This window comes from Aspergillus luchuensis, chromosome 6, assembly GCF_016861625.1.
Source record: "Aspergillus luchuensis IFO 4308 DNA, chromosome 6, nearly complete sequence".
NCBI classification, from domain to species: domain Eukaryota; kingdom Fungi; phylum Ascomycota; class Eurotiomycetes; order Eurotiales; family Aspergillaceae; genus Aspergillus; species Aspergillus luchuensis.
Window position 1 is genome coordinate 2,938,332 of NC_054854.1, and position 25,773 is coordinate 2,964,104.

At 49.5% G+C, this 25,773-nt stretch overlaps 9 protein-coding genes and 2 non-coding genes across 11 annotated transcripts; 8 read left to right on the plus strand and 3 right to left on the minus strand.

Moving 5' to 3' along the window:
• Positions 1-3,287: 3,287 nt before the first annotated feature.
• AKAW2_61003S (FAD-binding oxidoreductase) lies at positions 3,288-5,326 on the plus strand (the record flags this gene model as incomplete). The annotated part of the gene is made up of 6 exons (XM_041693191.1): positions 3,288-3,626; positions 3,680-4,506; positions 4,554-4,783; positions 4,839-5,020; positions 5,073-5,102; positions 5,156-5,326. The coding sequence occupies 6 exons, from the start codon at positions 3,288-3,290 to the stop codon at positions 5,324-5,326; spliced, it is 1,779 nt and encodes a 592-aa protein (XP_041546501.1).
• A 495-nt stretch (positions 5,327-5,821) lies between these two features.
• Positions 5,822-6,871, minus strand: AKAW2_61004A (zinc-binding alcohol dehydrogenase family protein; the record flags this gene model as incomplete). Its single annotated transcript, XM_041693192.1, has 1 exon — positions 5,822-6,871. The coding sequence occupies one exon, from the start codon at positions 6,869-6,871 to the stop codon at positions 5,822-5,824; it is 1,050 nt and encodes a 349-aa protein (XP_041546502.1).
• A 913-nt stretch (positions 6,872-7,784) lies between these two features.
• On the plus strand, positions 7,785-8,246 carry AKAW2_61005S (Dabb family protein; the record flags this gene model as incomplete). Its single annotated transcript, XM_041693193.1, has 3 exons — positions 7,785-7,850; positions 7,911-8,021; positions 8,088-8,246. 3 exons carry the CDS (start codon positions 7,785-7,787, stop codon positions 8,244-8,246), a joined length of 336 nt encoding a protein of 111 aa, XP_041546503.1.
• A 379-nt stretch (positions 8,247-8,625) lies between these two features.
• On the plus strand, positions 8,626-8,704 carry AKAW2_t60027S. The gene has a single exon. It is a non-coding gene; the product is annotated as a tRNA-Thr (tRNA).
• A 132-nt stretch (positions 8,705-8,836) lies between these two features.
• AKAW2_t60028S lies at positions 8,837-8,908 on the plus strand. The gene has a single exon. It is a non-coding gene; the product is annotated as a tRNA-Thr (tRNA).
• A 244-nt stretch (positions 8,909-9,152) lies between these two features.
• On the minus strand, positions 9,153-12,609 carry AKAW2_61006A (uncharacterized protein; the record flags this gene model as incomplete). Its single annotated transcript, XM_041693194.1, has 4 exons — positions 9,153-11,187; positions 11,235-12,056; positions 12,153-12,449; positions 12,500-12,609. The coding sequence occupies 4 exons, from the start codon at positions 12,607-12,609 to the stop codon at positions 9,153-9,155; spliced, it is 3,264 nt and encodes a 1,087-aa protein (XP_041546504.1).
• Positions 12,610-14,206: 1,597 nt separating this feature from the next.
• On the plus strand, positions 14,207-14,977 carry AKAW2_61007S (uncharacterized protein; the record flags this gene model as incomplete). Its single annotated transcript, XM_041693195.1, has 1 exon — positions 14,207-14,977. The coding sequence occupies one exon, from the start codon at positions 14,207-14,209 to the stop codon at positions 14,975-14,977; it is 771 nt and encodes a 256-aa protein (XP_041546505.1).
• Positions 14,978-17,144: 2,167 nt separating this feature from the next.
• AKAW2_61008S (uncharacterized protein) lies at positions 17,145-18,437 on the plus strand (the record flags this gene model as incomplete). The annotated part of the gene is made up of 1 exon (XM_041693196.1): positions 17,145-18,437. One exon carries the CDS (start codon positions 17,145-17,147, stop codon positions 18,435-18,437), a length of 1,293 nt encoding a protein of 430 aa, XP_041546506.1.
• A 1,828-nt stretch (positions 18,438-20,265) lies between these two features.
• AKAW2_61009S (EthD domain-containing protein) lies at positions 20,266-20,694 on the plus strand (the record flags this gene model as incomplete). The annotated part of the gene is made up of 1 exon (XM_041693197.1): positions 20,266-20,694. One exon carries the CDS (start codon positions 20,266-20,268, stop codon positions 20,692-20,694), a length of 429 nt encoding a protein of 142 aa, XP_041546507.1.
• Positions 20,695-20,996: 302 nt separating this feature from the next.
• AKAW2_61010A (uncharacterized protein) lies at positions 20,997-23,238 on the minus strand (the record flags this gene model as incomplete). The annotated part of the gene is made up of 5 exons (XM_041693198.1): positions 20,997-22,128; positions 22,183-22,309; positions 22,371-22,554; positions 22,618-23,020; positions 23,081-23,238. The coding sequence occupies 5 exons, from the start codon at positions 23,236-23,238 to the stop codon at positions 20,997-20,999; spliced, it is 2,004 nt and encodes a 667-aa protein (XP_041546508.1).
• Positions 23,239-23,932: 694 nt separating this feature from the next.
• On the plus strand, positions 23,933-24,790 carry AKAW2_61011S (uncharacterized protein; the record flags this gene model as incomplete). Its single annotated transcript, XM_041693199.1, has 1 exon — positions 23,933-24,790. The coding sequence occupies one exon, from the start codon at positions 23,933-23,935 to the stop codon at positions 24,788-24,790; it is 858 nt and encodes a 285-aa protein (XP_041546509.1).
• Between the last annotated feature and the right edge of the window lie 983 nt (positions 24,791-25,773).

Genomic DNA, 25,773 nt, shown 5'->3' on the forward strand with positions numbered 1-25,773 from the left:
TTCGGACCTGCCAAGCATCTTAGTGAACCGTAGAATGAACCATCATCTGGGTTTTCCGACGGGCACGGACTTGGTAGACTGTGGATACGGTCAGGGACGACGGGCTCTTCTGGGACTGGAACATCTGCATTGATCAAAATGGGCACAGAGCCGGCACTCAACCGGGAATCAGAGCTCCGAATCGGGCAGGGGAGACCGGCTCAGAACCTGGCCGGTGTCGCTGCGTCGAAACGCGCTAGAATTGTGACCCAGAGATCGAGATGAAAAGAGGTTTTCGATCTGGGATCGAGAGAGTCAATGCTTGAGCATTGTTGATGACCTGAATTGGGGCTCAATGGCGTGAGGTTGTCCATAGTACTTAGATACGTTGATAGTGTAAACCAGGGTGTATGTAAACGAGAGCACCAAACGAGCCGCAACTGATGCCTGAGCATTGGTAGTGAACTCCGGATAAACGTAAATTCCTTGACTGCAAAAATTGATGCAAGACGGGCTGGAGAGCAGTGGAGGTGTATCACGATCGTGACCCCTGCGCTAGTGATCTGCAGCCCATGTTTGGAGTTTGCCCGAAGATGGGGGGATCGGCTGGTTCTTCCGGGCGTTGCGGATGATCCTCGGAACTGACCCCGTCTACGCTTCCTATGTCTTTCCTGATCGGCAGGAACACCAACTCAACTCTCCAAGTTTATTCATTCACTTACTTCACCTCGCATCTACAGCTTCGACCTTATTCATCTTCTGTGTATACTCAGTTGCGGTTACTATTCTACTATCCGCAAGTTCACACCCCTTTCTTCTATCTCCCCTGAGCTAAGAATAGCCCATCCAATGAGGACCCGCTGTTTCGAGCCAAACCCTATTTTGGCCTCGTCTCATCCTGAAACCCCACCGTTCGCTCGACCTCGACTTCCCAACTTTGGGGAGCTCTCTACGCCCTCTCTAGTCTACAAAGGCTAAACCTCAATCGGAAATGGTATCCGTTGCCAGGAACCGTCCATACAGACCCCGAGCAGCGAACCCGCGACCACTGAAGCAGCCTAAAATTCCCGAGACCAATAATGATCCCCTAAAGAAGAGGGTCTAACGGAATAGTCCCTCCAGACTATCCACATGGAAGCTTAGCACGCAAGAAAGAAGCACTTTAGAGTTTTACAATTCTCAAAGTCGCCGATGTAGTCGGAAGGTGGTGCCGACACTCGACTGGGGCTTTACCTTTTTCCCCTACGGCTGACCCTCGAACTTACTAGTGGCTGATTTCTTTCCCTCGAAACAAACCAACCTTGCTCACCAACCACCGTGACACTTTGCCGGGTCTGAGTGTTTCATATCCCAGTTACAACACTGGGAAGACGGGGAAAACGCGGGAAATTTTATCCACTGCCTCCATCGCGAGAGTTGAAAATAGAATCAATGTCTCCGTATCGAGCATCTGCCATGGCCATGATCGCGGAGTGGTGAGCAGCGTATCGAGATCATCTATTCGAATCAATGGCGGGATAGCGAGTGACAGATCTGCTAAAAATAGGTCATGGTCGGGTTATGAGATTGGGGTATGGAGTACACGGTCTACCATTGCTGGTAAGTCTACCCACTACGGCAGTAAATGTCCTTTCCCCATTGTGGTGCATGATTCGGCTTCTTGCTGCCCAAGGGTCGGGATTCTCTCTTCAATTGGATATCGCTCACGGCTCGATTTGTTGTCTGTGGGAATGGGAAAGAACAGAATCGGATGAGAAGCATGGTTCAACAGTCTAGACTGCTGGATCGGCGAAAATTCTGCATCTTGCGGGAAAATCCTGTCTGAGTTTATTTCACCTTGTAGGGGAAGACGAAGCGTCGATCAGCGATTAGTAACTTTGGTATCGGAAATGAGGCCCCGATTACCTAAATATTAACGAGATGAGGACTTTGGGACTCATGGTTGGGGTGATATCGTCAGGTATGAGAGACTACGCTGGGCTTGTTGGTTATTACGCGATATCCCGCAAGGGTTGGTGGTGATGACGAGTTGCCTCAGGATAGCGAAGTAGCTTGGTTGGGTGTTATCCGGTAGCAGCACATCACTTTTGGAAAGCACGAGATATGGTGCGATCAGGACCATATGTAGGTCAAGCCAGTTCTGACCTTGGTTTACCGGGGGATGAGAAAAACTTACCACACTGGGATATATGTAACTGCGAAGATACAGTCTTTCATGCTAGACGACTGTAGTAAATGCAGCATGACCTGGCATGTTCGCTAGCAGATGTGGCCTTGGAAGGGCGTCTATCTGATCAATTTGCTGTACTCTATACAACATTTCGCTTCTCAAACAGTCAATATTTCTGCTGCCAGATTAGGTATTGCAAGTTCTTTGCCTTGAAGACTCTTCATCTCAGCATCTTCCTTTCTCTCAAACTCATACCTTATCTCTGACGCTATATGACTGCAGTCTCAGACTAACTCATCTTGTACTATCACATCCAGTCCTCCAGTGATTTCTCTTTTCATCGTTTTGTCTTCTATGACTCGGCGGCGTCACGATCAGACGGCTCAAAGTCGATTCCAGCCTGGTTCGGCATGCCCTTGTACGATCCAGCGGCTATGACTACTATCCAGACGCCTATCACACCTGATGCCTTTAGGCCTTAATGAATTCATGAAGTACATAGTCCTCAGCATGGATAAGAATGCATCTCTGAGGCTTTGAGTGGCATTCAATTTACCGCTATCCAGTCTTTCAAGAAACCTCCTTTCACCAATACAACACACACTCAAGTTGCGCAATGTGTCATATACACGGTTCCAAATTTCATCAGACTAAACGTTACATTCTAATCAATCAAGAAGCGACCCGACTGTCATCTGCTGGCGAATGCGTTTGTCCCTCGTCCATCACGTGACTGGCATTCATTTCCCCGCGTTTTCCGGCCCCATCCCGATTAGGCAAATGTTGCAGCCGATCCCCCCTTCAACGTCAGCCGCAAACAGAGATGACTGCTTCAAGTCTTCATTCCCAATCAGTGCATCTTCCTGAGAGCATGGCAGATTGGGTGTAGCGAGCACCATTGGCCACTTTAACAACTCACCATCGACAGGCCCAGAGCCCTATGATACCCGTCGATCAATAACCAAAGAATTCATTCGCTTCTAGAAGCCTGTTGTGTCCCTGCGACCCTGAAGATCCCGATAATCTCATTAAACCTCGGATACCCAATAAGGCGAACCACGGACCATCCCAAATATTGTTCGCCGATCCTCAACGGGCGAAATTTGACCTCTCATTTATCAGACCTCATCACCCAGCCATGATCCGTTGGCAAACGAACTATTACCTTCGTGCCTGCGGGCGGCGATCATCATTAAACGCCTGGGGTGTATCCCATCGGCCATCCTCACTCAGGATTAGGGGGAGATTTCAGCACCAAGCAAACTATGCAACTGATCCGCAACAATCCCCGAGGCAGCAGTCGGCCACGTTGCCCATCCTGGGGACGATTGTCGCTACCGCGGCTGTAACGCTCTTTGCGTCCGAGGCTTGGCGCGGAAGGGAAGCCTCCAAAACGCAGGACATTGCTAAAGATGTTCAATCCGGTCCATTTCAATCCGGATCATCCAAATATGCGGACGTCCCGACGATGCTTCGGGTACGTAGCACATTTGCAGCTTAACCATCATTATCATTAATCGCGATATACAGGCCGTCGAGGAAATCAAGGCAATCATCGGACCCGATAATGTAAGTGTTGACGCCGACGACATTGAAATTCACGGATACTCCGAATGGTCCACGTCCAACACCACCGCACGACCGATTGCGGTTCTCAGTCCAGCCACGACAGAGGAAGTATCCGCAATCGCCAAAGTATGCACCAAATACAGGGTTCCGATGGTGCCATTCGGCGCCGGATCAAGCGTCGAAGGGAACTTTGCAGCTCCTCACTCGGGTGTCTGCATTGACCTGTCGCGGATGAACAAGGTCATTGAGCTGTACGAGCAGGACATGAATGTGACGGTTCAAGCAGGTGTGCGATGGACGGATCTAAACGAGGGGATCAAGTCTACTGGGCTGTTTCTGCCCATGGACCCCAGTCCTACTGCGTATGTGGGCGGTATGGTCGCGACAAATTGCAGTGGCACGAATGCGATGCGCTACGGGACGATGAAGGACTGGGTGGTTAACCTCACTGTCGTGCTTCCGGATGGAACAGTGATCAAGACGAAACGGCGGCCGCGCAAGTCTTCTGCTGGTTATAACTTGAACGCGCTCTTTACTGGATCGGAAGGGACTTTGGGGATCATCACGGAGGCGACGCTCAAGCTTGCTATCATACCCGAAGACAGCAGCGTTGGGATTGCTACTTTCCCCACAGTCGGTGACGCAACGGCCGCAGCATCGAAGTTGATCCGTGACGGTGTTCCCCTCGCGGCGTTGGAATTCATGGACGACGTGCAGATGAAGATCATCAACCAGAACGGTGGCGCAGGTGGGAGGTTTTGGTCGGAGGAGCCGACCCTCTTCTTGAAGTAAGTCCGATATTGATTTAAAACATAATGGTCAGCTGACAATCCAGGTTCACCGGATCCCGCACGGCAATCGACGACAGCATCCAACGCACAAAATCCATCTTAACCAACAACAAAGGCAAAGAATTGGTATTCGCAAAGTCCCGCGAGGAAGGCGACAATCTCTGGTCGGCAAGGAAGCAGTCCCTCTGGGCCATGCTGGCTGTGAGACCCGAAGGAACCGAAATCTGGTCTACGGATGTGGCTGTACCGATATCGCGGCTGGCTGAGATTGTTGGTAAGTTAACTTTAGAGCAATTGTGTTGCTCAATCAGTATTGACATGATCTTCAGAGCTCTCAAAGGCCGAATCCAGCAATCTGGGTCTGTTCTCCACGGTTCTAGGCCACGTCGGAGACGGCAACTTCCACCAAGCGGTGATGTACAACCCCCAGAGTCCAGAACAATACCAGGGTGTCAAGGCGTGTGTCTCAAGGATGATGAAGCGAGCGCTTGAAATGGAGGGAACAGTTTCTGTAAGAGTCATTGTTCCTACATGACGTTTTAACATAAGTCTGACTAAAACAGGGCGAACATGGCATCGGATTAGGAAAGAAGGTCGGCAATCCCTAATCCCGTTGTATCATATTCTCAACGCTAACATCCACCAGGCCTATCTCGAGGAGGAACTCGGTACACCAACGATGCAACTAATGAGGGGACTGAAACGGAGCATTGATCCTCAGTACGTCACTCCTGTGTTCTCTCTCAGTCGCTTACTAATTTTTTTTAGCTGGTTAATGAATCCCGGCAAGGTCTTCGACGAACACTTTGAAGGATAGGATTGCAATATTCGCAATACCCTAAGCTCAATGTACATTTCAGAATAGAAGACTGTGCTTCCAGTGCACGAATAAACATCATCTCATTCCAGTCTGGGCGACAGTGTAGTAGACGTCCGGATACGTCTTGAGAGATCCACAGTTGATTGATAAGCAGGGAGTGGCTATGACATTCCAACGCTGTCATGGATGAGCATAAGTAGCGTCTTCTATATAACAAGTGCATGCGCACTGCAGCTGTCTATGTTGTCACAGATCAGGCCAACCACAGGTTGCCCCGCGCAGTGATTTCCGCATGTAGTTTAGTGTCCGCTCAGCTGTTTCCCGTCCCACCGCGCCAAGGCAACGAGGATTACAAACAGTGACTACAGATGAAGTCCTCGAAGCGGAATCTAGTCCTAAACCGGCAGGCAAGAGAAGAAACACAGACTGCTTTAATTAAACTCATGAATCCATTTCATTAACACCTCACATACAAAATGTACTTCTCACTATCTAAGGAGTCTCGGCAACATTGTACACCAGCTTCTCACCACTGACCTTATCAGCCTTGAGCAGCTGCAACCCCTCCAACACACCCTTCAAACCCTCCCCACGCACACTAGGCCGATGCACCTTAATTTTGCCCTCAGCCAACAACTTCTGCGCAATATCCCAGAACTTGGCAGCAAACTCCTTATCCTCAGGCTTGGCCGGGAACGGCGTCTCACCAAACATGAACTCCTCACCCACAGCAGTATACGCCAGAGTCCACCGATCATTGACATTCTTCCGCTCAATGCCCACCGCCAAAAGCGCACTGTACTCACCACCCTCGGTAGAGATAGCCTCATCACAGAACTTGGCACTCGCCTCCAACGAGATAGTATCCAGCACCAACTTCAACTTGTTATCCGTAGCCTTCCGGATCTCCGCCGCCGCATTCGGCGCATTGTAATCAAACACCTCATCGGCACCCAGACCCTTCACCAGGTCGAAGTTCCTTGGCGAGCACGTAGTCAGCACCTTGTACCCGGACAACTTGGCGAACTGGATCGCCAGGGTTCCTGTCGCCGTCGAGCCACCGTAGATAAGGATCGGGCCTGCGTTGCCGCCCTTAGCGGGCTCGGTGGGCAGCTCCAACTTCAAGCTCTGGTACAGAGCCTGTCCAACGGTTGTGATACCCACACCGAGAGTGGCGGCGTCCTGGAAGCTCAGGTTATCCGGGATGTGCATCTGGATGTCGCCCTTGGCGACGATGTATTCGGCAAAGGTGCCGTCTTCGGGCTGCACGGCGTTGGCGCCGTGGACGAAGCCGCACACCCGGTCACCCTTCTTGAAGGGCTTCTTGACGGCGGGGCCGACTTCCTCCACGATACCGGCGTAGTCGCAGCCGACGAGGACGCCGGTAGGCGCGAGGTACTCGATGTGCTTCCAATCCGTGGGGTTCAGGGCCACGCTAACGGTCTTGATGAGGATGTAGTCGTCGCGGAGCTTGGGGATGGGGCGGTCGGTGACCAGGTCCCCCTTCTTAGGGGCGGTGACGGTGATGGCTTTTTGAGGCATGGTGGGGGTGTTATTGTGATGTGGAATATCTGGTTTGATTGAGTGAGTAGGTAGGAGAGTGTCTGCTGGGAAGAGTGAGAGGAAGAGGTATCCTATATATGTGTCTCTGGTATCATGAGCAAGAAGCACCAAGAAGTCGGTGGAATGGGATGCAACACCCCTCTTCACCCTCTTTTTGTTTGTCGATGACAAATGCAACTTGTGAGATCATCTTTCTTCCCCACTTGGGCCCACAGGTCCCGAGAGGGACGCTGTTGGGTCTGGTTGGGTGTGAGCCAATTCATTAGGTTGTTGCCAGCAGCCCGGATCCGGAATTGGCGAACTCTATTGCTACTAAGTACTGCGGGTGTGAGTGATTCGCCGGTGCTCTTGGGGAAGGAACTGGTTTGAGCGGCGCAGTGTACAGTATATGCATTCTGTACGGGTTGGCTGGCATCATACCCAGGAATCGTACTGATATTTTGGGACTACTATTTTCTGTGTAGTTGATTCTGGTAAGCAATTGAGTGCTGACATGGAGAAAGAGACTCATCTCTCAGGGCCAATGGACGCAATTAGACTGGCGGGGTCTCATTGGGTTTTAGGCTATATTCCGAAAGAGGTTTAGATCCCGCTCCGCGCGGGATATTCAATTCCGGAGATCCTCCCCAGGACACTGGCAGTAAGCACTATATTGTAGGGTGATCGCAGAATCACAGGGTCCAGAAAATTCCATTCTGCTGACATATTCACCTGGAGGGAATTCTTTGCGTAAATCTGTACTTGCTGATTAATGGACATCCTGGTTCCCTCAGGGGCGTGTGCTATGGGAGGGTTAAAGGTAATTTCAGTTGTCCGGAATAAATAGATAGCACTACTATAGTGTGAGCTTGTCTTCTCTTTACCATCATAGACCATCTCGCAGTTGAGCAAAATGCAGGTCACTCACATTGTCCTACTCCAATTCAACCCCGACGTTACTCCCGAGGTTAGGGAGGATGTACGTTGTTCCTACACTTCATACGTCCGAGGCGTACAGGTCTAACTTGTCCTCGTATAGGTCGCCAGTCAGGTCAAGGGTCTGCGCGAGTCGTGCATCCACCCGGACACTGGCAGGCCGTACATCGTTTCCATGAGGGCCGGTGCAGATGTCTCCATCGAGGGTCTTCAGGTGCGTCTACTTCCTACGTTTCGACCTTATGAGTCGCTGGCGTAACTCCTAACTTCCTGTGCACAGAATGGCATCAGCCATGCATTTGTCTCCGTCTTCGAAAATACCGCGGATCGCGACTACTTCGTGAACAAAGACCCGGCGCATATCGCGCTCGTGCAGAATGTCAAGCATCATTTGGCTAAAGTCCAGGTTGTGGACTTTGTGGATGGGAAGTTTATTTAGGTGTGCTACGCTGGGCTCCTAGGTAGATTAACGGGCTTTTGGTCGTATAAAATGTTTTAATTAGAGGAATTGGTGGAGTGATTGTTAAGATGAGCGGGTGGTACACAACCAAAGAATATATATAAACCTAGCGGGATAAGTTTGGTCCAAATGGGCCAAACCAAAATGCGAGTAAAATCATGCTATGGACGATGATAAGAGTACTATCAAGATACCAAGCCAATATTTAGACATGTTTAAGCACAACAGAGTGTTCTGCAACCATCCCCAAGGCAAAAGATCCCCATTCTTGACCACGATGACCTTCAAGGGTGCGCAAAGCCAACGTAATAATGCAGCGTCCTTCATTATCCAAACTCCAGCGGCAGATTAATAATAAGCCCTTGTAGCTCAGTGGTAGAGCGCTTCACTCGTATCATGTCATGAAGAGGTCCGCGGTTCAATCCCGCGTGGGGGCACATTTCTTTTTTTTCAATTTCTCGGGTAGCCAGCAACCTAGCTAAGCTAGCTTCCCCCCTCCTTTTTTTTTGTGCAACGGGTAGCTGCAACCGCGCTAAGAGAGGAAGTAAGGCGGTGGCAAATACATATCCGCCCTTATAGCTCAGTGGTAGAGCGCTTGACTTGTAATCAAGAGGTCTGTAGTTCAATCCTGCATGGGGGCATCGGATATTTTTTCTTTTTTTGCTTCCCCCCCGATTCGTCTTTTGCTATTCTCCGTCGCCTACTTTGTTGTCATCGTCACATCGCGGGATAGGCATTAGTTTCTTTTTCTTTTTCTTCCCCCCCCCCCTTCCTAGATGCCTAACATACACCCATAAGCCCCTCCTGTAATAACGTATGCCGACTAATTTCAGTAGATAAAATTGGTAAATCAACAGAAGACAAATCTACGTATACCCCCTATTGCTATGTACCCGTCCCATCAAACGGTCGGCTACAAAGTGGACAGCAAAGTGCACTCTGAATGCAGCTCCGACAGTAAATCACAGTATTTTTCGACGACCCATCTTTTCCTGCGATCATCGGACAGTCCCTGCATTGTGCACTCTTCCTCAAGGTCTCTGTATCCAAACAAACATCGCAATGCTCGTAAAATGGCGCCTGCGGTAGCATATAGCGGGCAAAAGGGAGGGTGTTTATATGGACTAGATCATCCTCACGTTGACCAATTTTGGCTTTGAGAAGGTCGGTAATCTCTCCCCAGGGCTTTGCATCGGTTATGCCTGGCATGTAGAAAGGGTTGTATTTGACATCGCTAAGGGATACTTGTCTTCGATATGACTCCTGCAGCGGAGAAAATCCCAACCTGTCTTCGATATGAGTTTCAATGCTGGGGTGGTCAAGCAGAATTTTGACCACTTTGACCTGGCCCATGCAAATGGCTGCGAATAGGGGTGTTCGGCCGAATATATCTTTTGGGTTGGGGTCACATCCGGTCTTTAAGATGCGCTGCACAAGGGTAATGTCGCCTCGCGATGCTGCCCAGTGTAATGGCAGACGGTGGAACTCGTCTAGGAAGCTGGGGCTATTGGATTCTTTCAGAATTGACTCGATCGCATAATTATCTCTCTCCAAACCAGCCTTTGTCAAACAAGATAGTCCCCAGAAAGATGCGGAGACGTCTGTGTCCCTCATCAATCTGGGAGAGCCTGCACCTTTTGCAATAAGAAGCCTGGTTATATCGACATGACCCTTTTGTGCGGCAGCTGTCAGTGGGTCTGCTAAATGGTGTTTCCATCTATCGGTGCTGTGTATTCTGGCGCCCCAATCGAGTAACAGTTCAACAGCACGCAGGTTGCCATTTGCCGCTGCTGTGAACAAGGGGGTTTCCCATTGCTTGTTCTCTTGATTGATATTGGCTCCTGCATCTCGTAGAACTTTCATGACGAGTGCATGATCGCCCATGCTGACAGTCGATATAGGACCCCGTTGAATTCCAGCGCCGCTCTTTGCTGCAAAGAATATAGGAGTTTCCTTGTTCGCATTCTCATAATGAACATTCGCACCTCGGTCAATCAGCAGACTGGCTACTTCATTGTAACCATAGGCTGCGGCGTAGAAAAGAGGTGTGAAGTTTTCGGATGTAGCAGAATCGACAATAGCTCCATGATTGAGTAGAAACTCAACAACTGACTTATTACCAAATCCTGCTGCCCAGGTGAGAGGTGTACGGCCAAGGTAGTCCTGAGCATTTAATGAGTTGCTGTCGACTCCGACAAGTTCTTCCATGCACTGATCTAGGCCGAAGACTGACGCGAGATGGATCCCAGAAAAACTGTAAGGAGTCTCCGACAGGCCGAACATCTCTCGCATACACCGTGTAACTTTGGCATCATTCTTGATAAATGAAGCAAGAAGCGTATCGTTGCCCAAGCTTTGGTGGAGATGTGTCCCTAGCTCTTGAGCAGAATATCGATAAAGCGGGTACTCTTGTCGATGCTCTTGACGGCCACTTTTTAATAAGACTTGCTGCTCAAAGACATCGAAGGACACGTATGTGAGGCAGGTGTTTGTGAGGTATTCATGGACGGTAGGAAACCAAGCCTCCCGCGTCCGCTCCAAGTATTCCTGGGCAGTAAGATGCACGAGCTTCACCGTGTTGTTGTTTTCGTCAACCGTGACCAATCCGCAGCAGACAGAAGCAATTTCCTCAACATCTGTGACATTCATTCCGTCAAATTCGGGCTCACCAATTTCAACCGCAACAGCATGTTGTAGCTCTAGAGCGCTAAGTGGTCGTGCAGAGAACGTGAGCCACCCGAGCACTCTTTTGGCAAGGTCCTGAGAGAAGGAGCTTTGCAGGTTAATCCTCTTCAATGTCTCGTTATACGCATGGTCATAAGCCCCTGATCCTGACTGGAACTGACCACCCAGTGCCCGGACTCTTTTCTCATTCTTCTCATCCAGGATCAAGTTGTAATAGAGACGCGCAAGCAAGAATCTAGACGCGTCAGTAACTTTCTGATATTTCGGAACTGTGTCACTCACATTCCATCAGCCGAGTCGAGAATCTGTCTTCTAACGTACGCCCAAAGCTCAGGCTTCCTTCGAAGGAAACGCGGAAGATAGTCAAGGTTTCCGTCGAGAAAACTTTCCATGTCGCCTTCACTGGCTTGGATCTCCAGAGTATCAGCTCGAGATATTAGATGACCGAAATAATCGCCCGGTCGGGCAGTCGCAAGGAGCTTAACCTTCGTGCAACCGCCAATGTCAAGGAGTTTCCTAGCCCAAGCGAGGAATTGACGCCTCACGTATACGTCGTTACACTCATCCAGTGCATCAACGACTAGCAGCACCTCACTGCATTCAGACACCGCCACACTGAATATCTTTTCGATATCTTCTTTGGCCAGACGGGTGGACCTGGGCGGGAGGAGGTAGCGTCTTTTTGTGATACTCTCATACAAGCTTTGATTTCCCTGGAGTAACTGTCTCAGGAGGCTTGAAAGAAGCTCAGAATACTCAATCCGTTCCTGATAGTGGAAATAATGATAAGCAACTGCGAAACTGCTATTTAGGGAAAATTCCCGCTGAAGGTGGTCGACTGCGATCGAAGAAAGTACCGTCTTGCCTGCACCAGGAGCCCCGGTGCATAGAAGTGCCTTGCTCTTCTCATCAGAGATCCAAGAACGGAGCTCTTCACTTTCCAGAAACCATTTACCCGTTTCCTCGTGTCGAGAGCTGATGATTTTGTGATGTCGCTCCGAGGCGTCAATAGGACATATCCATGCAAGCGTTTCATTGCGCTGCTGCATGTCGTGGTGGCCTTTCATGGATTGAATGTCTGCTCCGATCCCCAAGGTGAGATCTCTGTCGGATCACCATCAGCGATGATCTCCCCGAAGCAAATCGGATTTAATGTTCGATCGCAGCAGTAGGGAAACCAAAAGGAGATATTGCTCATACTGATTGATTTTGCCCATTACCAAATTCCACAGCGAGAGACAGTAAGTGATGCGGCTTCGCATGCTGCCCACTTCTGCAGGGTCCCATTTCACTCGACTCCATGCTCGGACAGCCTTTGTCTTCCAGTCCGAACTTGCAAAAGCAAGCACATTGTATTTGCTCAACTTGTGTTCGATCTCCAACAGGACTTCACGGCCTCGCTGGACGATTATATCCAGTTCCATTTTCTGGGTCGTACTGAGCCCTTCCGCAGGAACATCATTGAGGTCATGAAGAAGAGCCCATAGGCTTTTTACACTATTGATGATGGTGAGCACTGCTTGAGAAGATAACATGCGGCTTCTTACTCTCCAGAGATAGCTTTGAACCCACTCGGCGCCTGGGCGAACCGCTTTTTCAAGTCATCGGCGAGTTGCAAAGTAGCAAGGAAATCACCGACACCAAAGCCGAAGCTCATCGTGAACAACCGAGACAATTAACTCGAGCTCGTATGTGTTGATGAGATGCAGTCACAGGAAGGATGGTGTATTATAATCAGGATGCGACGAAATGCGACCGAGCCGGAGGTGGCTGTGTTCAAGGGGGCTTAGCGCTTACGCATGACGGGTTTGGGGTACAACTAGGGAAACTGCTGTGCCGGCATGTAGAACCAGGAAGTAATAATGGCTTATAAGGAGGTATCACTGACAGATAATTATCTTGAGCATTTATCAATGTTGGATGTGCCGTGACCGCTGCTTGACAGATTTCCCAGTCTGGCGATGTTGGAAGGAAAAAGAGGTACGAGGGTTATATGAGGACCGCTGCAAGGCTGAAACGCAGCCCATTCCCCCGATCGCTTGACCTCGAATCAACACTGAGTTTGTATAAAAAAGTGCTTTTAATTACTTAGTAGCCATAAAAGATAGATTGTGCGCCAGACTAGATCATGCCCCCGTTGGCCTTGCTTGCCGTCCCTTGACATGCACCTATTGATAAACAGCAACGCACAGATACTTTGCAATTATCTGCCAAATCTTGTGTTGGAATAGAGCGAAGTAGAAAGTACATTTAGAACTCTAGAGTCTATCCAATATCAGACCACTGCTCAATCCAATTAAACCCTATAGTTCTTCATCGCATGGGTCGAAGGGAACTACGAAGTGAAAAAGAGTACTCTCATACAGGATTCCATAAGGATAATAGTCGGCAGCATATTCCCCATGGTAAAATTAATATAGCATGCCGAAATAGTTACCTCATGATGAGTGGTATATAACTAAGTAGTGATCGGGATGATTCAATGATCGCTTGATTTACTACCCGTTCTCACCACTCCATTCCCGTCTCTGTTCTTTCCCATCACACACACCCATCAACTACACCAAGCTAGCCATCTATCGACCCACAAAGCAATTTACGACTTGTACACTGTACTCTTCACCGAAGCAGGCAACCAGATCAGCTACTGAACATTATATACCCATACCTTTGAATTGGAGAGATCTCCGTTGGGACAGTTGGGCAAGCTGCCCTACGAAATCCGACTGGAGATCTACGAGAAACTGTTTAAGATAAAGTATTCACCCTTGAAAATCCTTCGCTGCTCGCAAGCAATCTACAGAGAAATAACCGATCGCCTCTATGACACACTCAACATACATCTAACTCCAGTGTTCAACTACCCCTGGATCGAGGTTGACTGCAAACGATTGCGATTGCGATGGACCATACCCAATCATTCCTGGATTGCCCAGGCTCGATTCTCATGTATACCATACCACAAGGTGAACCTGGTAATTCACATCTACGCACCCGACCCACGCAACCCCGGCCAAATAGCCCTGCTCTGGCAAAAGGTTCAATACTTGGTGTATATTCTTCAAAACCGTGTTGTTGCTTCCATAGTTATTCGATTGCGAAAGCATCAAGGTCGCGACTGGCAAGAGGAAGGTCACGTGGTGGAGAGCATCCCTTATCCAAACAAATGTCGTCCTGATCATCACATTGTTTTCCTGCCCTTCTGTCGCTTATCCAATGTTGGTGCCTTCCGGGTGATTCCAGATACTCGGCGCATGGACCGTATCACTGACTGGGGCCTGATAAACTACGGTCGTGACTTCATCCTGAACAATGGTTACCGGAACTATAACGATGGCCCTCTGAGTCAAAATGGGCAGTACCGGGATATTGTCCGAGACTTTGATAATATCGACGGCCTGATTCGAGATACCGACTTTTTCCTAGAAACACGCCTGGACACTCTGCTTGGTAACACCGCAGCAATGCTTCGCCTTGATCGAGTCGCCCACTGGCCTCTGGCAATAACCGTCGACTCGTCATACAGACTCGAACGTAGCTTGTTAGACATTCGACAGTACCCAGGCTCAGTAAAGCTTCACGATCCCGTTCTGAACAGTCATAGCCTCCGTATGTGTGCGTTCTATAACATGTACGAAATTTCTTGCGCCATATTAGACAGGGATTCATGGGAAGAATGGCTTTCATGTTTCCCTGAAGGCCTCGATCCCCATGATCAGGAGAGTATTGATACTCAGACCCAAACGATCATGGACAGTCCCGAAAGAAATGACATCTGGGATAGCGAGAGGGCAGATCGGGAATACCAAACCAACATTGAGAACTATTTGGAGCGAAACTGGAATGGTCCTTCTGCATGGCGTTACCCCAGCTTTGAACAGGACTGGTGTACCGACTGCCGACGGATAGGATATCGGACCGGGTGTGATCAAGACTGCGAGCTGATGGATGGTCCTTACTATGGAAAGTATTGGAATATTGATAGAGTTCTTGAGGTTGATTTTTCTGATCCTGAAATGCGGTAATAATCATAGTGAAATGAGATACTATTCGTGATTTAGACCGCATTGCCAACCCGTGTTTCTCCGTGGGCTGTCCTAGATACTCGATAACAAGGGGAGCAATTTAAAAGCATAATTTACAATCTACCAGTAGATGTATTGCTTGAGAGTATGTACTACTATGAGGAAAGAAAATCATGGTAGGGGCAAAAAGTGTGTGGTTTGGAAGGTCCAGCCTTTCCTTTCGCACTTTCCATGTGGGAACATACCACGGTCTGTCTGCCATTCTAAGCAACCACACAGAACGTTTCCCCTCCCCATCCTCCCCTATTCTTCTCTTCTTAACTCACCACTTGGATGAGCAGCCTGCTGTGGATATAATGTTTTCAAAATGTGGCTTTACGTTCCCTTATTCTGAGTCTTCTCTCTCAGGTTCTCACCACGTTCTTCGCTTGCACGCAACTTGATACCAAACTTATACTTCCTTTTAGAACTCCTCTCCACCGATATGCCACATCACCGTAAGTCTGGCTAATAACCATGCGGCCTCATCTGACATTCTATTAGGGAGATGTCGGCCGACGAGGGCTCGCTCAACCCCCCTTTGACAACGGAGCGCACGGTGGCCACTCTCCACCCAACCTCTATCCTTGGTGGTGACCCCTTTGGATCCTAGGCGGGTCTGCTATGGACCTGCCTATTGGGGCACCTCAGCGAGCAGGGCATGGCTATTGCCCTTGACATGGCGAGGCTGGCAATCCTGGTCTATAGCACGCGGAACATCATTTGTCACACAGGGAGAGGGGATGCAGCTGCCTCGAGCTCTGACAATCAGAGAAATCGAGCAAGCCAAGCAAAAGCTCCCCGAGGCCCTACCAAAGAATCTGTTCCACTGCTATAGTACCTGGCAGCGAATTCTGGACTTCCATAGCAACTCCCAAAGCTTCATGGAACCCAAACCTGGCGCCAGGTTTGCCACGAACGCATTGACGCGACTTTCCAGACAATCAACGTGAGGATTCCGGTCACCCTTCGTTCTGTTCCTGGCAGATCGCGGACGAAGCATAGTGTGTCACGTTCCTCTGATCATCGGAATCCGATGAACGTACCGATGGAAAGCCTGCCCCCGCACCAGCCCTACAGTGGCCGTCCGTATCGAGAAATCTACGAGGATCCCGTATAATTGATTGGAAAGCCCGGGAAAGGATACGAGGCCCTTCAGGAGGCACGGAGAGTGGTCCACCGTGCGCGGGCCAACGTTGACATGTTGGAGGGGAAAGGGGACTGATAGAGGGTGGGGTGGAAGGCTGGGATTGATGACCTCGCTTTGAGAAGCATTGAATCACTCACCCAGCCCCACCATTGGTGGTAAGTAAGGCCCATTTTTACTATCCTGCAATTTGTGCTGACTGCCTCTTGGCTCCGCCTTGCGCGGAGTCCCCCAGCGATGAGCTTGCACCTTACCGTGGTGCTGGGGTCCAGTATTCCTCCGAAAGGAGGAAGAAGCTAAGACAAGCTCTTTCGTAGAACATAGTCTCGTAGCGTTCAAATATTCTGTGGCTTGGTAATGGCTAAGTTCCCGCAAGCACTACCATGTCTATTCTGAGACACACAGCTGTAGCATCCGGTATCAGCCGCAATCCAGCCTTGGGTGTATGCAAAATCTAGAGAGATTTATGGGGCTAGGCACCCTCGAATGAAGTGCTGCCTGCGGAAGATGGTATGCATAGTTTATCCTGAACACTGCGTGCTTTGGCGGTGCCGGGCGCTTGTCAAAACAGGATTACCCTGATGGCGCCAGATCAGTAGTCATGAAATAGTATATTTTGCCTGAATCTCGTCACTGCATGGTATTATAAAGTAATAGTACTGTCTAATATGCTACAGACTTATTTTCTGGTCTGATAGTCTGATCGTTGTTAAGATATGTTTACCTATACCTTCCTTGGCATCGGGGCAAGCATGTATCTGCAAGCAAGGGGGTGAGTGGGGTTTAGGCTTCAGGCCGTAGCTGCCTGGCCGCAAAAATGTACATAGTCATCCATACTAGAGGGATATAAACGAATGTTGTAGCTGGCTGGCCATACTAGAGGGATATCGACTCACTATAAAGGTAGTACTACGCCACGCCCAAATCCTGATTATCATCTTAGAGTCAATTCACCCATCACCATAAGTCATATTCTCGATTATGGAGATGTCACGAGAACAGCTCATATTCAACGTCATGGCCGACTATCCACCGATGGAAATGGAAGTCATGCGGCTGCTGCAGCCTGGGTTCTCCAACGCGCTTGAACCGTTGATCACTTCCCAGCTATCGTTCGACTCATTCTCCATCGAGACAATCTCTGCAATAATGAAGGTCTGGTTTAACCCGGAACTTGCCCACCACGTGCGCTCCTTCGAAGTTTGTTGGTACTATACAGAGGAAGATCAAGAAGTGGAAGGATTCAATGAGGAGAACGTCCTCAACTTTGTCGACCATGCACTAGACACCATTTTCGAACCCAAGGAAGGAAAATTACGAGCCAAATGGAAAGAATACCTATTGATGCCGAATAAAGAGGCTTGGTTCGGACTACTACTTGTGCGCCTGCATCACCTGGAAACGCTCGAGTTCGGGCACGACGGTACGTACGGCCTTGTGATCGATATCTTGCGCAAAGCCGCGCGACGTCAGCGGCCTTTCCATGAAGATCCTCCATTTCCATGCCTCAAGAAAATTATCATGTATCCTCAGTGGGGAGGCACATGGATTGATTCCAACTTTGTTGATCCCTTCTTCTTCTTTCCGGCTGTTGAAACCATCGAGTGTCAAGCAATCGGCGAGTCGGACCCTTCAGAGAACACTCCAGTTGTGACAGCCCGCTCCGCTCGCCCCGTCCGTAGGATTATTGTTAAGGAAGCCTATTGGACTCACGGCTTGTTTGACTGGCTGGATGCGTGTACGCAGCTGGAACACCTGTCAATCAAGCTAGACTTCCAACCGGATGATGAAACCTCGGAAGAATATCGATTTCGTGCTCCGCAATTCCGTCGGCACCTCCTTCGTTCCAGATCGACACTGAAGACGCTTCATCTTGGTGCGACGCAGACTTTGACAGGCCTGGCAGGTGATCTGGTCGATGAGGATGGACCATTAGGCTCTTTGCAGGAATTCACCTACCTCCAGGATCTTGACATCCGACATGCCCATCTGCTCCCATTGGCCTCACGGGGTAGGATGGTAAGGCGCCACACGCGTCTCCTTATAATACTTCCTGCCTCGATCCAGCGTCTGAAGATTAGGCACGTTGTCGATGAGGACTTTGGTAGTCTTCTGTCTGAGCTGCTGAATGTGGTGCAGCGGCGGGACTTGTTTCCTCGGCTTGAAGAACTCATAATCAAAGTTGAAGATGTAGAGAACAAGCCATTGGATCCTTTGAGACAAGCATGCACGTCCGCCGGTATTACATTTACCGCTAAGTTGCAGAAGGTCTGACTTAAGGGGGTTTAGGTTTCGTCGCAATTGATGTTCGATCTAGCTCGGGTGTATGTTCGCCTTAAGCTGTCGACCAACCTCAACCATGATAATTCTAAACTTTAAGTGCTGTTTCATCCTTTAGCGATGATATTTCATGAAAAATATATGATGTAGAGCTTGTCCTTTGCCTAGTTATTTGTGGTCAGCTGCATATATAAGGCCGGGTCTTGAGCAGACCAAGAATTCCAGCTCAAAGTAGAAAAATAAAAAAAAGCTCGTACAGCTAACATAGAGCTCTTCACCCTTTAGTTGGTAAGCCCTTTGTATCAGTGAAGGGACTGAGGTGCGACGTCCCATCTATTGTGGTGTTTCTACCTTCTCTGTGTGAGGAGTAATGGAAGACATGGATGATTAGGATAGCTGTTCTATAGATGCCCGGCCACCCTACCTCACCAGGAATGGATGTTTTCATCCAATCAACGAACGAATATATTATAAATCGCACTATAAGAATGACTTGGAAGATCATGCAGGTACATACGACCACAGGGTGTGGAAAACAGGGCTTCCCGTCCGCTCAGCCGTACTTAAGCCACACGCCGGGAGGTTAGTAGTTGGGTGGGTGACCACCAGCGAATCCCTTCTGTTGTATGTTTGTCTTTGTTTTTTATTTTATTTTCTATCTTTTGTTTTTTTTCCCCGAACGTGATGTTCTCCCGTGTTTGCATTGATGTTGGACCCCTTCAGAGATCCTATATGGAAGTTTGCAGGATTGGGATTCATACCTCCAACCAAATACGGCATTGCCGCTCAGCAGTTGCTTCTCTACCCAGTTAGTCTCCCGAGTGAATTCCGCTTGATAATTCGTGCACAAAGTAGACAGCAATACCAGGTTGCTTGGCGATTTCCGAAATCAATCGTTGTCCTATACACTGATCGTAGAACATCGTCCGGTTTCAGTCCTTGACGCGCCAAAAGCGAACCATAAAGGCGCAGCAATCCGGATGGCCCACACCGCGTGGTTGAGAGAGCCCAGGGTTTCAACCGTGAATCTCTGTCGCGCGATTGCATGATTTTAGGTCTGGGTCCTCATCATATCGGATGTTAGCGTACCAGTCTGATCGATTATTACGATTGGCAGCCCCATCAAGGGCTTCCTGACACGCGAGGATGGAAGTCAATCGTTGGCACCGGGATGTTAGCACATTTTCTTGTAGACCGATCAGGGAAGGTAAGTCACGGAATAGTGCATACAAATTTCCCATGCTTCTGCTGCGTGAACAGGGCGAACTGACCGTGAGACTTCAACACTGGGGACAGGCAGCACGGGTGCGCTCGATAGTATCCACCCTGTTAGGTTCGGACCGGTTCGGTTGCCACGGACCACCACACTGTCGCAGACCAAGACATAAGGTAGAGAATGCTATAGTAATTCAGGAGCATGCAATGTTAATTCAATTATACAGGACTTATTGCCCACTAAAACTTTTGGATGTAGTGTTCTGAGGCAGTGCACGAAGTAGTTCTGTGAGTAGCTGGGCTAATCCAACAGGGTGGGTCTGTTGACAGCCAACGAGACATCAAATTACAACCGAGTAAGCACTAAGTACTCATTAACTAACTAGCTTCTCAGGATAGACAAAGCCATAAATGAGTGAAAGAAAACTTATATAATCTCTTACTACTCCCGACTCCTCAACGCTTCCTCAGTTACCCCTCAATCCACCGCAATTTCGTTCCAGTTAAAGGTATCTCTGCGACAACCAATCAAGTCGATCAAAACTCAGCCTCCCAAGATCGACGCTGTTCCTTCCTCGTGATTTAAAACTACCACAACCACCCCAAAATGTCCGTCCGGGTCATCATCTACGCCTACCGCAAACCGGGCCTCGACCTCCAAACCTTCAAGGAGCGCTACGAAGCCCACATTGGGCTAGTTAAGCGTCTCTCCGGCGACGACTTCCCCCTCTCCCACAAGCGTATGTACGTTGCGCGCACTACAATTGAGCAACCTCAAGCCGGGGAGGGCAACAACAACAACTCGACCCGCAATGCCCTCACACCTGCCACCGTTCTTGTCGGCCAGCAGACAGATTTCGATTTTGATGCCTACGCCGAACTCACTTTCGCGGACCAGACTGCCTTCCAGACGTTCTCTGCCAAGGTGATGGCGCCTGAAGCGGCAGCGCAGATTGCGGCGGATGAGGAAGGATTTTTGGACCGGAGCAAGTTGGGAATTGCGCTTTTGGGGGATGTGGTGGAGACTACCAATTAGTAGGGGAGGATAAAGATGAGGTGGGGTGTCGCTAAATGTATATTTCCATTCAATTTTTTTCCCCTTTGGGCTTAATAGCACATGTGGATGTTCATGGATCATTGTATCGGAATAGTTGTTAGTGGAAGGATGAGTATCCTTTTGATTAGAAGCACCGACAGTCTGATTCCCCTAGGAATTATATGTACCTCTTGCAATGAATTGATGTAGGGAAACACGAAAGACTATACTATAAGTACAATACATATAGGCCGTTGGAAGAGACTCGATTTATATTCACCAAATGTAAGAGCAAATACCTACTAATATATACCCCACTCGACCTTCTGATTACCTGCATCGCCACCACACTCCATGTACCCCTTCGCACCAACAAGACCATCAGAGGCGTACTTGGAGATTGCCTCGTTGATAATAGTAACAATATCCTGACTGCCAGTGTGATAAGTAACATCACCAGTCACGCCAACATTCTGAACACCAAAATGGCAAGACCCGGACTTAGCAATGTCGCGTTGGTGACCGATACCAGTAGTCCACTTGCGGCTTGTGGCCTGGATATTCTTTACGATAGTTTGACAGTCAGACACATTCGGGGAAGCGGACGAGGTCTCGTCCTGGTAGGTGTAGCCGCTGCACTTGGTGATGCCCTGCAACGGGTTACAGGGGTAGTTCGGATCGCTAGAGTTGGACTGCGACGGGGTGGACCACGAGGACCAGGCCACCTGAGGGCTGCACACTGGGAGGCGAATATAGCCGGGAGTGGTGATGTCTTGTTTCGATAGATCTTTCAGAGTATCTTTGTCCAAGGGATTGGCGACAGGTCCTCCGTTGGCATTGCCATTGGCGACGTAGGTTCGAACGGACCCGATAATCAGATCAGACACAGTGATGTTCCCCCAAGACCCTGAGCCGAGTGAGCTCAGTCCTGGTGGCGCAGTGAAATATGTCTGGTCAGAGCACGTTGATGTCGACCCACTGTCCTTACTGGAACAACCTTTCCACTTGCCGTGGGGATGGACCAGATAGTACAACTTGTTATCGTAGCATGCATAAGTGGACTCTTGGGTGGATGCAGTCATGTAGTCGGATAATGGGTTTTGCGCATTGCAGTCATGGCCCGAGTCGACGACGAAGGCAGCGGTGCCGGAGACAGACCATAGGGATGGGATGGCGAAGCCGAAGAAGGCCTTGCTGATGTAGCTCTCGATTTGGGCGTTAATCTGGTTGTTTGTTAGGTAGTCTACCGATGGGCTCTCGCCCCCACCCTCAATGAGGTTACCATTGGCAATCATGGTACTAAGAAGGCTGATGGAGGCATCTGATCCATTAAACAAATTCCACAGTTGGTCTTGGGCCGTGGCAGACCAGCCGTAGACTACCGACCCCAGTGTAGCGGTGAAGCTATCTTGATACTTTGGTGTCCATTTACCTCTGTATGGAATGGGTTAGCTATCTCTGGAATTCATACGAATCAATGATACATACGGCCCTTTCGACAGTGAATTGCTCGCAATTGAGGCTCCGTACGCCACGATGGCGCTGGTGATATTGGCAGTGTTGTTGGCGCCAGAGGCTCCCAGAGAGATACTAAGAGCCGGTAGATTTGTGAAGACTGTTAACGATCGATTAGTTGTCCAAATAAGGCGGGCAGGGGATTTTCTATCGCAACTTACCTCCTTCAAAGTATGGCGCAGTTATCACCGTGATTCCAAGGCCTAAAAGGTTGACCAAGACCTCTAGCCATGTGTCACTGGGAGGCGAAGGTACCGTTGCGAAGGTGGTCTCAAAGTCCTGGAGCTGGGTGTCGATGTATGTTCCAGCAACTGCGTTGATGGCAGCGTAGAATTGGGAGAACGCCTGGGTGAGGAGCCTTGTCAGCCACGTTCGATTTTTTTTCAGGACAGAAATTGCGAGTCTTACCGAGTTTATCACTGTGAGAGAATTATAGATCACCATTGCCGCAGCACCCGAATCACCGGTGCCCTTTCCGAAGTCGTGGAACGATCCGCATGTTTTGGCGTTGAAACAGTTGCCATTTGGAGCTGGTAGCCCGCAATTCATCGTCTCATCGACATGGAAAGTGTTCATGATGGACCGGGAGAATTCCTTTGCAGCAGGCTGCATTTTGGGCTTATCAATTCTCTTCCAGACGTTGATGGCATCGGACCAAGCACTGGAAGCGTCTAGCTGCGCCCAGCGCTGAGCGCACGGCATCCACAGGGCATCTTGGATGGCCGGATCCGTACAAGTTAGGGAAGTCCAGTTTCCGGTTCGGTTGCTCTCTGCGTGAGAGTCTTCATGCAGGACGACGTCGTCAATGAGGCTAGACCAGTTAGCAGGGTTAGGGCCCGATGCGGCAGATCGTGGTGGACAAGTGACTGACCTACCTTGATACCCAGGACTGGCGGGAAGCTGGAAAGGCACTTTGATAGAGGCGGAGGTGCGAAAGAAGAAAGAAAGGGTAAAAAGAGTGAAGTGCAGGAACGTAAGGAACGTATTGCGTGGCTTGGGCCGCGCCGAATAATGGAAAGAGAGAGACATGATTTGGCCACAGTGCGCCTAATGAGCGCGAGAAGGACAGGGGATGTGACGGTAGATCTTATACCTGCTGCTGACAACTAGTCCTTGGGACGAAAGAACATGCCCCGGCCAGAACAACCTATCAGTGGTCGTTCTACTGTCTTAATTTCCGCCAGGAATCAAAACAGCTAAGGACTTATCGCGATGCAGCACATGCGAACAAATCTCGCTCGGCGTTTGGCCTCCTCTGAGTGATGAGGCAGTGTTTTATTGGGCTCCTACCGTAGGCGAGACAGGGCTTCTAAAATAGTCCGCATGATGCGACAAGGGTCCTTGTACTCGTGTGGAGCTACGATATACTGATAATAAAAAGAAAAAAAAGTGAAAGAGATTTGATAACTAAATAATGAAATAATAATGGACGGCTACTATCGGACCCCTATGCGCGCTAATCCACTAGAGTCCAACATAGGAGACCCTAGATTAGGCAAGAATGGCGCAGGCTGCAGGGATCAGGCTAGCTCAGGGAGACAGCTGCAGCATTATGCCGTGACATCCGTTTAGCCGCCTGGCAAATTTACATTGACTCCTGTCCCTTTTTTTTGCTATCTTCTTTTGCTTGACTCTCTTGAACCTTTTGACGGCCAACAGTCAGGGCTGCTCAATAACTCGGTTCTTTCCCCTCCCACATTTCATTTCATCCCTTCCCTTCAACATGAACCGCCGTCGCTTTCTTGCTTGGGCTGTATTGGTACTAAACTCGATAATTGCAATGGGCGACGGCACTCCAGACATTTCTCCGGGCATATTCGAAGTGGACTTGATATTCCCACGCAATGAAACGTACACTCCTCAGGCGTTGATGCCCATCGTTTTCGCGCTGCAGAATCCGTCTCTGGCTTCCACGTTGGGAGCCACCATCTACTGGGGACTGCGGGAAGGCAACAACTGGTCTGCGCCGGGCTCAATAACGGACGGGGGATTCGAGCTCTTTACGTTGAACTCTACGTCTTCTGGACCTCATTTGGCCACCAGCTTCGTGAACACTCTCGCCTACCCGGACGGCTCTTGGACTTTTGTCTGGACTCTGGAAGTCACCAACTGCTCACAGGCCGAAAGGCCAGATTGCCTTCAATCCGAAAGCCAAAATTGCTCTCTGACTTACAACCCAAATAAAGTCATCTCGTTGAATAATGCCATTGTCTTCAATGTTAGCCAGTCAGGGCAAACACCCAGTCTCGAAGCAGCCACATCTTCTGACATGTGTGGCACCATGGAAGCCTTTGCGTTTAACGTGACTTCTGCCGGGGATACTGAGGAAGTGTGTGGCTTCCTTAGACCCAGTCCGACGACCAACCCGTGCGCAACGACGGTCAATGCTTCCGCGGCATCAAGTATATGGGCAGAAGCCACTGCCTTTGCCTGTGACCCTCGAGAGCGTTCGGCGTACCCCAACGTTACATGTCCAACTTCTTCATCCAAATCCAACGCCGCGCGGCAATCTGGCATGGCCGCAGCATCGACATTGCTTACGCTGTTAACAATGGTGACTGCCTTCATCCATCTTGGGTGACAGCGATGTACATAGTGTTTTAGTAGTAGCCTCTGGTCTAATAAGGCAAGTGGACCTTTTGTACATGTAGTTCTATTGATATCGAATATCTTCTATTTCCTGAGTTCCTTGAATCAAGATCCTTCATCAATAATCTTGGTAGTATTGCATCACAGTGTTGCGCCCGTCCATTTCCGCCGGGGAGCAAGATCGCACTAGTTCAGCCTTACTACGTAGGATTCTACGGAAAGTGAAGCGAGGGTGCCATATCCATGAGCTTGTCTTCCTTGGCAGAAATTTTCAACATCCATCAGGTTGCCACTCCGCTCGGTTGCCCTTCGGCCGGAAACTGATATCACATATGGTGTCCTATTCGCTCTACGGAATGCACCTGAAGGGTCTGAGTTCACTGAAATGCAACAATACTGAAACCTCGCCAATGAGAAAGCCGACTAGTCAGCCTGTCCCTGGAAGGGAGGAAGGGGGGTTACTGTGCAAGATAATTGGCCGTTCTGACAAGCTAGCCAGCGGTAGCGCCTAAGCTAAGCCTTGCCAGGCTTTTGCGAAGCTTTATCATGGCCGCTAATCACCGTCGCAATTATACCCGACCCTCCCCAAATTTGCGGTCGACACTTATGGTTGGTCCGATTGGGGAAGTCATCCGAAAAGTCCGACAACCTGTTGGCATTGCGTTAGTACTATGCAGTGGATATCCACCTCGCTCAACTCGAGTTAAGGGGATCATACGGACTCTGTCCACGCTCTCGAAAATGTCCGAAATTCCTCTAAAATGACCCATGCATTTCTTTGTTCGAATTCGAAGATCGATGTTGTTTTCAATGCCACGCTTGGGGTGAAAGGGTTACTAGACAGTGTCAGTATTGCCATAACTGTGCAGTTGCGCGACAGCACATGCCGACGTGCTAACCACTAGGCCAGAAAATGATATATCGCGTCTATCCGATCAGCCGACCCCGAGATTTGTCCCAACAGGGTATTGAATC